Source organism: Eleutherodactylus coqui, chromosome 1, assembly GCF_035609145.1.
Source record: "Eleutherodactylus coqui strain aEleCoq1 chromosome 1, aEleCoq1.hap1, whole genome shotgun sequence".
Classification (NCBI taxonomy): domain Eukaryota; kingdom Metazoa; phylum Chordata; class Amphibia; order Anura; family Eleutherodactylidae; genus Eleutherodactylus; species Eleutherodactylus coqui.
The window spans coordinates 142,016,355-142,031,013 of NC_089837.1; the positions used below are offsets into that span (position 1 = coordinate 142,016,355).

Genomic DNA, 14,659 nt, shown 5'->3' on the forward strand with positions numbered 1-14,659 from the left:
TCAGTTCTTGGACAACACTTGTAATGGGTATTGCAGCATGTGAATTTCAAGACACTTATTTTTTGCTTTATTTGACTTAATTGTGGTCCAAATCTAGCTACATATGGAACATTGAAAAATATCTAATTCTGTTAATCTTAAATAACCAATCCATTAACGCACATGCCTTTTTTTCTCCAGGGGAAACAAAGACATGCTGTTTGGAGCTGGGCACTGTAGATCAAAGGATATGATGTCAGTTGATAGAGAAACAGGTCAGGCAAGCCCAGGTAACTCAGGAAACAGGTTGCTAATTATTCACTAGCTAAATAGGTATACTATTGCAGCACTCCAGTACACTACACAGGCAGGAGGTCACAGCCTACATAGTGGCTTCTTCAAAGTGAACGGGCTACCTTGTGATACTTTCTTTTTTTTTACATCACAACTACAATGGGAGAAAAGGAATCAGATTCTGCAAGCGTATCACTGCAAGGTAGGTTCAACAACTTGCTAAGTGATTTTCAAGAGTTCAGGTGTTAGATTAGTCTCTACAACCTGTGAGATTTTTATTGCCGTTTGCAACAGCATGTGTGGGTGTTTTCATACCTAAAGCATGACTAATTGAAAATGTGCCTTGCTAGAAAGAAAGAAAGTGTTCTGAGTAATGGTATTTCTCTGTCGCACTTTGTTAAGGTAACATATGAGTGTTAACATTTTCTGCGGTAGAGTGCTAGAACTGGCATGCCCTATTCCTGGAAATTTACAGTTCGGGTCTTACACCTGCCAGTATGACAGGCCTCGTACCTCTGCATATTGTTATAGAGGCTCTGGTGTTTTGTATTAGTTATGTTGTGTTCAGCTGGATCATAAACACCACACTGTTTTATTATGTTATTGTTGCTGCAATGTTTTGTATATATTAAATTGTTTTAGAATTTGCATACTTTAGTCAATTTATTGTTTGCGCTTTGTTTTTCTTTCAGTAGCTGTCAGAGTACGGCATTGTGATGATTGCTCAGTGACTGGTTAAATATATTAGAAATGCTTGCCTGCCTTAATTGTAAAACTCAATGCTTAAAAGGGTAACACAGGAGGTCATGGCCACACGCCAGATTAAATGTCTCAACATTCAGCATTCAACGGCATTTGTTTTCTGGTGTGCACTTCCTAATACCTTAGACAACTGCCAGGAATAAAAGCAAGTAAGATTTTCAGCTTCAACTTTTATCTTGAGTCCCACATAGGATAAGATTTGGCATTGAAAGGCTTCACTCATTTTCCAGTGTTTGATCAAGAAAAAATATCCCTTTTTTTTAATTTTGTCAAGTGGATTCAAGAAAGAGAATAGATGCTAAGATTAGTGTTGCTTGCCTTGATCAGTTGGCTGATAAAATCGTCCTGCTCTTCGCCAAGTTCAATTAGATAAATCTGAAACTGTTTTTGGTGAAAATCATGGGAAAATCAAATTTCACACAATGCTTGTTGCAAAGGTCAGTGTGCAGCCAATCAGCGGACAGGGTGGCCTTGGTGATATCTCCAAATGTGTCCTCTCTCTTGCATATGGTAGCAGTTCAAGTGAACGCTTGCATCACATGATCTATCCATATATAACATAGGCACAGTGTAACCAGATGCCATTTTGTAGTTGAGCACAGGACAGAGAAGCTGCATCATGTTTATAGGTCTATATAATACAGATAATCTATAGATATATTTCTGCTGGTGTGAAAGCTTGTATACCGGGGTTCTATTAGAGTGAGCAGAGAAAGTTGCTGCACCACATTTTATATGCTTATATATAACATGGTCTGTACATTGGTAAAGGGTATATTCCTGCTGCTATCACTGTATAAAGCAGCAAAGCAGACAGAAAAACTATACTTTGGTGTGGGGAATATTTCACTTCACTATTTTTGGCCTCAGACGTTGTTCAAAGTCGTTAGTCCGACCACTGCGAATAATTTGCATGCTTTACGCAGCTAGCAGTGGGGTTCGAGAAATTTAATTATGCTGAGCCAAACATGAATAGCTCACAAAGATACAAGCTACCTTCTGTTCTCACCTATTGTGCCACCCAGGGATTGCGTTTTTTGCTTTTTTTTTGTTAATACAAAACAAAAAGTGGGTGGCCACCCTACTTGATTCCCCCCCACAAATATCATTCTGTCAGTGGAGAGAGACCTCAAAATGCTGCATTATCAGGACAGACTGTTAAGCAGCCTGAGCAGAGCAATTCCCTGTGGCCGCTGGAATGCATCCGCAATGGATCACAGCTCTGCGACTTTTGTCGGATGTGCAGGAAGCCGCTGGTGGCAGGGAAAGCCTAACAGAGGTGTGGCATAGGTTTTGCAGCTCATCGAAGCAACAGCACAGTGTAGGAGTCACAGGCAGCACCTATCTATGGTAGTCCAAGATTATGTCAGCTCCCATGTGTATGTATTCAGACATGGCTTTGGCTCCTTTGACCTCTGGGTTTCTAAGATGAACGAATGGATGGAGCTTGTACAATATGCTGTAGAGGTGCTTGCCTGCCCCGCTGCCAGTGTGCTATCAGAAAGGGTGTTCAACACAGCTGGGGTGTAATAACTTACAGAAGCATCCGCCTATCAAGCTGGATCACCTGACGTTAATAAAAATGAACCAGGGATGGATTTCATCTGATTTCTGTACCCCCTTGGCAGATTCCACTCATTGGTTAGCATGCTGGCAGTTTTTTCTCGCATATCACTGATCATAGTTTATGTCAAAGACCCCACTGCGCCCTCAAATCGCTGCTGCTGCTAATCTCCTTCTGGTTCTTCTCCCAAAATGATTTTTTTTTTTTAAAGAAAAAGCTGTAGCTCTATAGCTTTTCCTTGGAGAAGGCCTATGTTAGGTTGTGCTTTTCACTTGGTAGAATTTGTTATTTGTGAACTTTATGACATTGCTTTTATAACAAGCAGAATACCTGCTGTCTCCCTTGGCATAACTTTTAGCAACTCTCCCGGTGTGTGAGTGTTGTCTTCAACTGGCAGAATTTGTCCTCGTTAAATTTATGACATTGCTTTTAAACCAAGTAGTACACCTATGGGCCTTCTTTTGTTTTCAATGACAGCTGTCTGCTATGATTGACCTCCGACACAACTGTACTCTATATTTTGACCAAATATATGGCTGTATTCCCATACAATGTGCGGGCTTTGGCTTTATTGGGGAAAGCAGTGAACCTGATATTTACTCTCATTGGAATCGGCCGTCCCAATTCCAATAATCACTCATCAGTAGTAAAAATGCATCCATACATCTCAACAATGCTGCAAGTTTTCTATGCAGTGTTGTGCATGTAAAATCTGCAGTGTATTACAGTACTGGATATGTGGATGGTATTTTAACAAATCTAGTCCACATGCTCTGGAATTTTTCTGCATGGGAATTGACCTGCAGTGTAGATTTTTATGTCTGCAGCATGTAAATGTTTGTTGCTAATTTACACTCTGGGGGCTTATTCACACGTCCATGTATCGGTCGTGTTTTCACGCCCAGCCGATATACAGTGTCCCTATCTGCAGGGGGAGGAGCAAGGCCAGTTGCAGTGCACTGAGCTGCCGCCCCCTCTTCGCCCCTCGCCCCTGTTTGCAATGGGAGGCAAGGGGCGAAGAGGGGGCGGGAGCTCAGTGCACTGCTCCCGGCCTGCCTCCTCTTCCTGCAGAAAGGGACACCGTATATCGGCTGGGTGTAAAAACATGGCCGATATACGGATGTGTGAATAAGCCCTTAATTTTACACATTTCAGTGTAGCAAACTTGCTGGTGAATTTGTGGTGGATTTTTCTGCAGCTTCTGTTCATACTTGGATTCTCTCCAGTAGATATTTAGTATGTTTAGGGTAGATTCATGGAGCATTTTTAGGAAAACGCAAATGCAGTTTTTTGAGCTAAATCCAGAAGTGGCTCAGTAAGAAGGAGAAATCGAAGTCTTTCCTTCATAGTTATTCTTTTCTATCAATCCACGTACTAGCTTTGACTCAAAATTTGCATCAAAAACTGCAAAATTCAGAATTGCTGTGTGTCAAGCCATCCTTACACTCCTGTGTTTTGACTTAAAGGGTTAATCCCACTTCTAGCTGTTTTGCTGCAGGAAGCTGACCACTCTAGACATTGCTCAGTTGCCTACGTTGATTTTGCAGGTTGACACCTATTGAAATGAATGGGACTAGGCTTGCAGTACCAAACTGGGCCACTGTGGAATCTACAGCGCTGTCTGCTTCCTGAATCAAAACAGCCAGAATTGGGACCATGCCTTTTGTATAATGAATGAGCAATACGGATGCAATGTTGAAGGGGTTTTCTCATCTCAGGAATCCTATTTCAATGTGTTGAAAATCACAAAACAATGCACTTACCCATAAGATGTTTATTTCCAAAAAGTTCCGTTCTCCAGATATTGGTTCCTCTGATTGTTTACGGGTTATTGCCAGGAAACAGACCACCCCTTCTTTGGGAAAAAAGGCATAGGAGGCTGCGCACTTCTAACATCTAAATCTGATGCCCGGGATCTCAGTAAAACATGTACGCTAGCTTTTGGACCAGCCACTAATTACCGTTGTGCTCTGCTATTTCTTTCATACAAAAGATGGTCTGTTTCCCTGGCAACAAGCAGTAAACAACTGTCACGCTTGTCCTGGACCTCCAACACGAACAGGGTACAGGGGCAGCCAAGACAGACGCAGGAAAGCGCTGGTACAGGTGGCTAGTTGCAGAATGGACAGGGAGCACCTCTGCTGGAAGGTGAAGGTCTGTATATCTTGAACGTGCAATGAAAATGTAAATTAAACAAAGGGAAAACCTTTCCCTGAAAACCCCTACCCCGCTTGGCTGCCCTGCCTAATCGGCGGGCCGATCACTTCCGACAGGTGCGGACACACACTTGTACCTAGGCCACTACCAATCCCTACCAGGGAGCCCTGAACTCACAGGGTAAAGTGGACTGAAATAAACAGAACAAGAACAGATAAATAATAGACACAAACAAGGGAACAAACCAAAACACCAGAGCCGGATACACATCAGGTCTGAGCAGGGGGACTGCTCAGGGATCACTGGAAATAGATTGGCAACTCCCAGGCAGCAATAGCTGGATCTTATAGGGAGGAGGGAGAAGCCGATTGGCTGACAGAAATGTCAATCACCAGCCACACCTATCAGACACTAGCAGGACTAATTAACCTAGACTAGAAAGCACAGGAGCAGTTAACCCTTGCTAATCTGGATATAACCTACAGAAACAAGGTGTGCTGGCAAATAATTAACTATAAGCTGACTGAGACGTGACAACAACCAAAATGCAGAGGAATCAATGTCTGCAATATCTGGAGAATGGAGCATTCTGTAAATAAACATCTTATGCGTGAATGCAATTTTATAGTAAATCACCAAAGTAAAACCCACACAAGCAAGAGGAGAATGTACGAACTTCATGCACATTAGTAACTTCTTCTAGTGTTTCTCCTTGGGAAGATCCCATACAAACAAGAACCATTTATTTGAAATGCATACCACAAAGCTTCGGAAATGGTAAATTGCTCCAACAGTTAGTGCATCTGCGCTGGAGCAATATAATATACTAGTTTTCCTAGAAAAAGGTAATTCTATTGAAACAGACTATACTTCACACTGGTGATTGCATTATCGCTGCGAAAAAATCATGGCAAAATCACGTCTTTGTTCCCAGGATTTTTGAGCTTCAGTGCTGCTCTTCCTCGCAAAAACATCGCTGCCGCTTGCGATTTTTGGGGGCGTGATTTTCCCGAATTTTTTTGTGTGAAAGTCAATAGGAGTTTCTAATGTTAGAAACACATCACACAAAAATTGCAAGTTCATGCGTTGCAATAAAAAGGAGGCTCTATAGGGAAACATAGGCAATTAAAAAAAAAAATCACAAAATACAGATAGGACTTTCTTTTAATCAGATGAGCGAAAACATTGCAAATGTGAAGGAACTATATAGTTGTGAATTAACTATTAAAAATAGAGAGTTCAGAATTACTGAAACTTCACTACACTCCTAACACTCACACTGTATGATATATCACACATTAGCAATAGATGTGGAACTTGTACTGTATATTTATACTAAGCATAAATATTTTTTTGTCCTCTTGGGGCCCTGTTCACCAACCTGACAACACAAGATGCCAGATCCGTTTCAGGGCTTGTCTGATTTGCCATGTAACCTGAGCTTGGCATACTTTTATTTTCTCACTGTGCAGTAGAAATACCTGAGCACACACATCACTTGTTCGACCACAACTATTTACTCAACTTTCAGTCCTAAAGATTGCCTGTATTGATTTAATTCTTTCACCTGGTGTAATTTAAAGCTGTCATAGGAGGCCTCCCACTAACTTGAGTTACAAATTCAGTATTGCGTACTGAGGAAAATAACATGTTAGTAATAACTGATATCTGAAAATTAGGCTTTGTTCATACTAAAATTCTTGCCATTTCAATACAGTAATGTCAGAACTACAGATCTATCAAAACTATTGTGATACACCCAGAGCTAGGTTGTACATGAGCATGTGTAAAAAAGTCATCTTGAGTGATATTCAAGTAACATTCCTCCTTAATTAAAGGGGTTTAGTAGAGTTAAAAAAAATACATGAGGCAGATAGTGTACAATACAGAAAAAAACTATATTTGCCTTTTAAATTGCAACCGCTGTCCAACACCCCGCATCTGAATACCGACCGCCGAGGTCACATGCCTTTCATAACCTCTCAGCCACATACTAGCCTCAGCAAGCATGCAGGACTAAACAGACGTGGGCTGGATTCACACGAACGTATATCGGCTCGGTTTTCACGCCGAGCCGATATACGTCGTCCTCATCTGCAGGAAGGGGGGGGAGGATGGAAGAGCCAGGAGCAGGAACTGAGCTCCCACCCCCTCTCTGCCTCCCCCTGCACCTCTGCAGTATTTGCAATGGGGAGAGGCGGGACGGGGCAGAGCTAATTCTCAGAACTTAGCCCCACCCCCGCTCTGCCTCCTTTCATTGCAAATAGTGCAGAGGGGTGGAGAGGAGGCAGAGAGGGGGCGGGAGCTCAGTTCCTGCTCCTGGCTCTTCCATCCCCCCCCCCCCCCCCCCCTGCAGATGAGTATGACGTATATTGGCTTGGCGTGAAAACCAAGCCGATATACGTTCATGTGAATCCAGCCTTAGGTCAGTGATTTGCCTGAACAGGTATGTGAACGATGAATGATGCATTACCGCTGCAGTTGCTTCTGCCACCTGGGTGGTGGCGCTGGACAAATAGGAGCATTTTAAAAAGGGCAGATAACAATATGAAATAAAAAAGAACTATATTCACCTTTTAATCTTGGAAAATCCCTTTAACAGAAAAAAAGAGCTTTTCCTCCTGAGATCCTTTCTGAAATTGTCAAAAATACACAGTTATTGTATATAAAAATAAGATAGACTAATATAAACAAGTCCTAACACAGAAGATTTTCTCATTTTGTGTCTGCAAAAGTTGTGCGACATCTCTATGGACAATGTATTGACTGCATTGAGTTCTTGCCTCTTTTGAAAATCTGGCATCAGTTACGCCAATCTAACTCACAAATGACTGGATGAAATATCAGAAGACACAATGACAACTGAAGGTGATTTTTTTTTTTGTCAGAAGAAATGCTCTTTAATAAAATAGAATCTATAATCGCTTCAAGCATCCTGGACTCTGCAGAAATAATATTCCCAGCACTGTCTGCCGGCATCCCGTGCTGCAGAGCATAGAGTTAAATGCATCAGTATTTTTATATACTGTAAACATTGACATGAAGTACGTTTGTATTCTGCTGTGTGTTTTTCTTCTCTGCTAAGAGATGCATCCGACTTGTATAGAAACATAGTTTTGTATTAACCTGCTGGAAAGGTCTAGTAATAGGGCACTGAGAACGTATTCCTGCTTCAGTTTGACATACTGTGGAGATCAGCCAGGACAAGCCATTGATCTGGCAGCAATTACAAGGTCATTCTTTGTCACTGCATTTTCCAAGGAGATACATGATTTTCTTTCTGCAGTGGCCACATTACAACCTCCTTAGAGTGTTGGGCATTCTTCCAATGATCCTGTACTGTATTGTGTAGATTTAGTAGGGTAAACCTTTCTTACAGTGGGTGTGATGGTTGAATCTCTCAAAATAAATAAATGAAAATCAATGTGCATATTACATTATACAACTTAAAATAATTATTTGACTGGCTTCAAATGACGAGTCTATGGGTAGGTGACGACAGCTGAATTTAAAGGAAAAAACTTTTTTGTAGCACTTAATATCATAAAATAAAGTCAAGTGTAAAAATAATTCCCATGCTGCAAAGCGGGAATTGTTTTCACACTTCTTTATATATTCTTTCGACCGAGGTCTTGTACACGGGGTTATTCCGACAATACTCTCCCTGGACTTCCAGAATAGTACAGGGATTAGGTGTTTGTAGCAGTATCCTATTCGAAGGCACTCTTGGACAAACTTGGATCCTACTATTTATATGGTCCCACTTATCTTGTTAAAGAACTAATTACTCTGTTTTTCTAATATAACTCGCTCATTTGACTGAACCCTTAGGCTCATAGATGTATAGGTCAGTAAAAACAAAACGCATGTATAAAAAATGTGTGAAAGAAGCTGAGGCCGTTTTTTGGTCACATGATTGTAAAATTTGCACATAAAAGTGCGGTCCCATCGCTATCCCCTGCTGCGGCTGTAGGGGATTCCTTGAATGTGAAACCCCTAGATGCTGTCACATCAGCGCTGGCCCTATTGAAAACATAGGGGGAAGATCACGGTCCTCTGCCACAGCTGTGCGGGGGAGCTTAAAGTATAAGCCCTACCCCAAAAATCATCCCTAGCTGCAGAAAAAAAATATATGAACTCACCTAGAAGCACTGTCCGTCTCTACTCCGCAGTCCCCGGCAGCGTTCTTCTCTATTTCTGGTGGCAGGGAATTGAAAATTCCCCGCCTCAGAAAAGCGCTGCCTCTGATTGCGCTGAGCACTGTGATCAATCAGAGGCAGCGCTCAGCCATTCATTGAATGATTCGGCTGTGATTAGTCAAAGCAGTTAGCTAATCAGAGGCAGCGCTTCCAGGAGGCGGTGATATTTCAATCTCCGGCCAGAAGAACATGATTAAGAAGAGTGTCGGGGAGTCCGGGAGAGAACAGGCTGAAGCCTGACAGCACTTCTAGGTGATGTATTAATATTTTTTTAGCTGCAGCTAGGACTTATTTAAGCAAAAAACACTGTCCTATTTTCTTCTATTTTATGTGAATATGGTAATGTAATTTTTTTCCATATGGAAAAGTAGAAAAACACCAAAAGAACTATATACATTTGATATCACAGAATAGATGTAGCATGTTATTTATGCCACACGGTGAACGGCAAAAATTTTAAAATGTGAAAAAGAAAATTATATTTTTAAAACATCCCTCCAATAGTTTAAATATTAATATGGTGTCATTGAAAAATACAACTTGGTATGCAAAAACATGCCGGTAACAGTTCTGGTCTGGAGAGTAGTCAGATGGAAAGCCAGGAGTTAGCAACGGGAAGTCTTGGTATGCAATACAATAGATAAGGCGGGTAACGTAGTAAGGAGGGAAGCCAAAAGTCGGGTCGGGGTCAGATTCCACTGCAGACTCCCACATGTGAAATCCTCCTCGGTCGTGTGCAGGTGGTCTTAGGGTAAATGCACAAGGGGGGAAATTCCCGCAGAATTTCCACTCAGGCATGCTGCCATAGGATTGCATAGTAAACAAATCGTGGCATGTCCTGGCTCGCACAGAAACGTCACGGCTTACGTGCCGGTTGTGCACTGCACTTGTGCGGCTATGCGCCAGCCGGCACATCACACTGCAGAGAGAGAATACGCCGGACGGGTGAGTATAAAGGTGAATGCCAGGGCACTGTTGGGGCATGGGTCGCATCACACTGCGAGAATTCTTGCAGCGGGATTCGACTCTGCCATCTGCACAAGGCCCCCTGCACATGGGCAGAAATTCCGCGAAGGGATTTCCTACAGAATTTCCATCCGTGCCCGCCTGCATATGATTGCATTACAAAGGCAATCCTGTGCAGACGGCCGCGATTTGTCCGTGTGAAAACACAAGCGGAAAACAAATCGCGGCATGTTCTATTTCTGTGCGAGTCTTGCAGAGGCCCGCACAGAAATGTCAGTGGTGGCGGGCCGGCTCTGCTCTGCGCATGCGCCGGCTGGCCGGCAGCCGGCGCATAGCAGGAGACAGTAAACGCTGGGAGCGGGTGACAGTAGGCGCTGTAGCGGCACGGGTCTGCATCCCGCCGCGAGAATTCTCGCAGCGGGATCCAACCCGGCCGTCTGCAGGTGGCCTAAGGCCTTACTTTTAAATTGCTGCACTGTATTTTACTCCTGCCAAACACCAATACAATTCTTTCCACTATGACAAACCAATATTACTGTTGCAATTTATACACCCAATATTTACAGATAGATTGATAACAATCTTGTTAACATTCTGTATATTATTTAAAAACAAAGAAATAGGTCTTGTGCAGTGTTTCTGGTATGCTGGAGTTAGTACCTACCTAAAGTGATCTAGGAAAGGACAAGCAGTGAACCAGTTGCAGGGTCATGGGTACTAAAGGCTTTTTGATAAGCTTGGGGATGAGAAACTAGCCCATTTAGTACAATCTTTCATATTGTAGCACAAGTTGTATAAAAAGTTAATACTAGCTATGATAGAGAGGTATCACAATAGACGATCACAGCTTACCTCGTAACTGCAGACCTGTCAAATCATCCATCTGACCTCTGTCCACCATTAAAAGCCCCTACAATATGTATCACCAAGCTCTCATTCTTGGTGTTACCGTCTGGGGGCTTCCCTATCCCTGTTGTACGTGTACAGTGCTAGTCAGGAAGGGGTTAAAGATTTTAATCAATAGATATGCTACCTTTACAATAGGGAGCACGACAGATTAATGAGTTACTGATATTTGATGTTGTTAGGTATATACCATTTCAAACTTTATGTATAATAAAATTCCATACAGAAGGCATTTTGACCTTTAAGTAGCTGAGCTTAATGTTTTGGCTTTGTTAGCAGGAATAGTTACTTTAAACCAGTTCAACTGGTTTAACACAAATATTATTGAACTAAACAAATAAGATTTGTCTACTGTATAGTAATCTTCTACTGATTTTTCTATGACTACAATTTTAATAATCCATGACTGAGGCTGTTGTAAAAATGTAATTACTTTAACCATTTAGTGACTGGCTTATTTCACAACTTAATAACCCAGGCAGTTTTTTTATTTTTTATTTTTGCAGGTCATGTTCCAGGAACCATTATATATATATATATATATATATATTTTTTTTTTTTTTCTTTCTTTATAGGGTTCACCCTACAGTATGTATGTGTAATGAATATATATGTATGTGTGTATGTGTGTATATATATATATATATATATAAAACATTTTTAATTATTTTATTTTTTGCGTGTTATTACTTTTCCACAATAAGGACAATTTAAATAATTGTAGTTGCAATGCTACATTCCAAGACCCATAACATTTTTAATTTTTTCCAGCAAAGCTATGTGTCTTGTTTTTTTGTGATGAGTTGTAGTTTCCATAGGTATGGGGGGGGGGGGGGGGGCATGTGACTTTTTGATCACTTTTCTTATATTTGTGAAACAGATGGACAAAACAGCAATTCCGTGTTTTTGTTTTTAAACAAAATTCACCATGCCCTAGAAATAACATTATAACTCTATAATTCGGGTAAATGCAATTGTAGTACTTTTTGGGGCCACAGAACGAGAATAATACTATTTAGAGATGGTGAAAAGTTCATTCGGGGTAGCAGTAGGGTCGGGAAAGGTGTGCAGAGATGAGTCACGTCTGGAAGAAATCTTCATGCCAGCCTCAGCCCAGATAAAGAGTAAAAATAGACGTCACCAATCAGAGGGCACCACCTGTGGTCACTGGGGGTAACTACACTGTAATCACTATTACTGTATAGAGCTGGTATTTTACCATTCTATGCTTACTGCATTATTAACCCTTTCCAATCCAATGTCGGGCCTGCCCCGACATTATTTCCCTCCACAGCTCCGATGTCGGGACAGGCCTGACACTGCAGTGCAGGAGTGAATCTGCACCCGATCATCAGACACATCGGGTGCAAATGCACTCCTGCACTGGTCCTCATGGTGGACCCCCGAGGAGAAAGCAAAAAGGGTTTTTATCCCTTTCTGCCTTCTCCTTTGCACATTACATAGCGCTCAATTAGCGCTATGTAATGCACAGAGATTTCGGCCGGCGATCATGTGACCGCCAGTGTTACCTGACCCCCAGTGGTCACATGAACGCCGAGCCAGGAGCCTGCACCGAAGGGGGGCCTGTTTACCTGTCCGGCGTCTTCTGCATTCTCTCTTCTGCCTCCCGGCCTGGCGATCATGTGACTCCTGGGTGCCACCTGACCCCAGCGGTCACATGATCGCCGAGCCGGGAGGTAGAAGGGAGAATTCGGAAGACGCCGGACAGGTAAACAGGTCCCCCCTTAGTGCAGTGAGCACCTGCACCCTCCTGAACTATGTCAGTTCAGGAGGGTGCAGGGAAAATGTATTTCTTCTCATCCATTCTCCCCAGCTCCAATTTATTTGGAGCTGGGGAGAATGGATGAGAAGAAATAAATGGATTGGAAAGGGTTAAGAGTTATAGTAGAGCTAAGCTTCTGTATCTAGATACCGTCTCTCAATGAAGTGGGTGCATAGAGATTTATTTTCAGGCAATGATCTATGGAAAAAAAGTATGTAAATCGGCTCGCATCTTTATCATGTGTCTATACCAAGATTCTTCCCAATCTATATAATGATCTTGCCCCTTGGAATATGGTACAAGTGGAAATACTTGGTATCCCTTACCTCAGTGACTAAGAATTCTAAGTATTACAATTTTGATATTTTTTAGACATTACATTTTTTCTGCCGCCTGCTTATTAGTTCTTTACATTCTTGTCTGTAGATGTAGCCTATTGTTATCTCCTATTGTTAAACATAATGTGTATTTGAATTTATGATAACATGGTACTATTTCTATTATTTCATACATACATTAATCTTATCTTAAGAAAATGTTCTGAAAACTTACATAAATTATTTTCTTTTCCTTATAAATGTATTTACAATATACAAACCATAGAGCAACACCATAGGGGCAGAAGTTTATTGCTTTTTGTGCATATATTTTAGGGCTCTTTCAGACGAGCGCTGTCTGTGTGCAGTATAGCCGCATGCATAGCTCACGGCTACACTTCTCTAAAGATCGCGTGAACAGGCTGATTCAAGCTACTTAAAGTAGCCTGTTCACACAATCTGAGGTTGTGTGCTGTGTGCTTTCAAGCTCCCATAGAAGTGTAGGCTCCCATAGGAGAAAGACTAACCGCAGAGAATCGCGGCAAATCGCAGCATGCCACCATTTCAAACCTCGCGAGCGGAGAATTGCTATGATTCTCTGCTCGTGGACGTCAGGCTGTGCTTTCCATAGTTAGCTTATGGAAAGCTTTTCATAGCGTGATCCACGGGCGATTTATCGCAAGCAGATCATCGCCCGTGGACAGGCAGCCCTCATCATTTCAAATTGCATTAATACTATAAATACTAATAAATTTGAGGTTCTTAGCACACATTTTGATCAAATTGTGAGAGCCCATCTGGCAACAACATGAATAGTTTTGTATATCTATGTGTAAAATAAATATATAATATAGGTGCTAGTAGATGCTACTGTGCATTAGTGAGGAACTGGCTACTGTGCTAAAATTGCTCCAAATATTCCTTTACCTCTACACAGCGATCTGTCTATACACCATTTGCATAATCTGTACCATTTGCAGCTACTATGTAATTTTTGTTTTCACTAACATTATATAACTTTAGCTCTTCAGTCTTTGAATGCATGATTTTTGTGTTTCTGTTCCTTTAGTCTTCTGATACAGTTTATGTTCTCAATCACAATAATACACAAAGAATTTTGAAATGCAAACGAGACACAAACTGGATCAGTACTGATCACTGCCATATAACATTTCCAATTCACAGCTTTCATTATTAATGCTTAGGGCGCCTACCCATCAGCGATATGTTTTCTTGCAAATCAAGAATGAGTGAAAACGCATGATTATGAAACCAATGATCTTCAATGGTTTCATACTCATTTGTGATTTTTCACTCAAAAATCTGCGATATCGCTCATTGTGTTCAGTGAGGGGTGGAACTTTTTGTATCCTTTTTTATTTTTTTATAATCATAGAAGATTTTTTACACGTAATATATATATATTTTTAATCCCCATTGGGAACTTGAATTTGCAATAGCTTGATCACTTATAACATGTACTGCAACAGTTCAGTATTTCTGACAACATCTTATTAAGACAGTTAACAGGCTTATTCTAATAGGCAGAAATGCACAGCAGCCCTGGGGGCCTTCAGAAAGTCCTGGGCTGCCATGACAAACGAACGGCACCTCGCAATCTCATTGCTAGGGGACTGTTCAGGAACCTGAACACTAATTGGGGCATTTAATTGGTTAACAGCCATGATCAACATGAGGGCTGATCGCAGCTGTTGCAGTTGGGTGTCAGCTG

General features: G+C 41.5%; 1 protein-coding gene across 1 annotated transcript in view; it reads left to right on the top strand.

Annotated features, from left to right (window-relative positions):
* The first annotated feature begins 343 nt into the window (after window positions 1-343).
* The window catches only part of NAALADL2 (N-acetylated alpha-linked acidic dipeptidase like 2), an 855,965-nt gene continuing 841,649 nt past the window's right edge, over window positions 344-14,659 (top strand). The window contains 1 exon segment of the mRNA XM_066601349.1: window positions 344-475. Within this exon segment, the coding sequence (XP_066457446.1) occupies window positions 433-475 (43 nt within the window). The 5' untranslated portion in view covers window positions 344-432.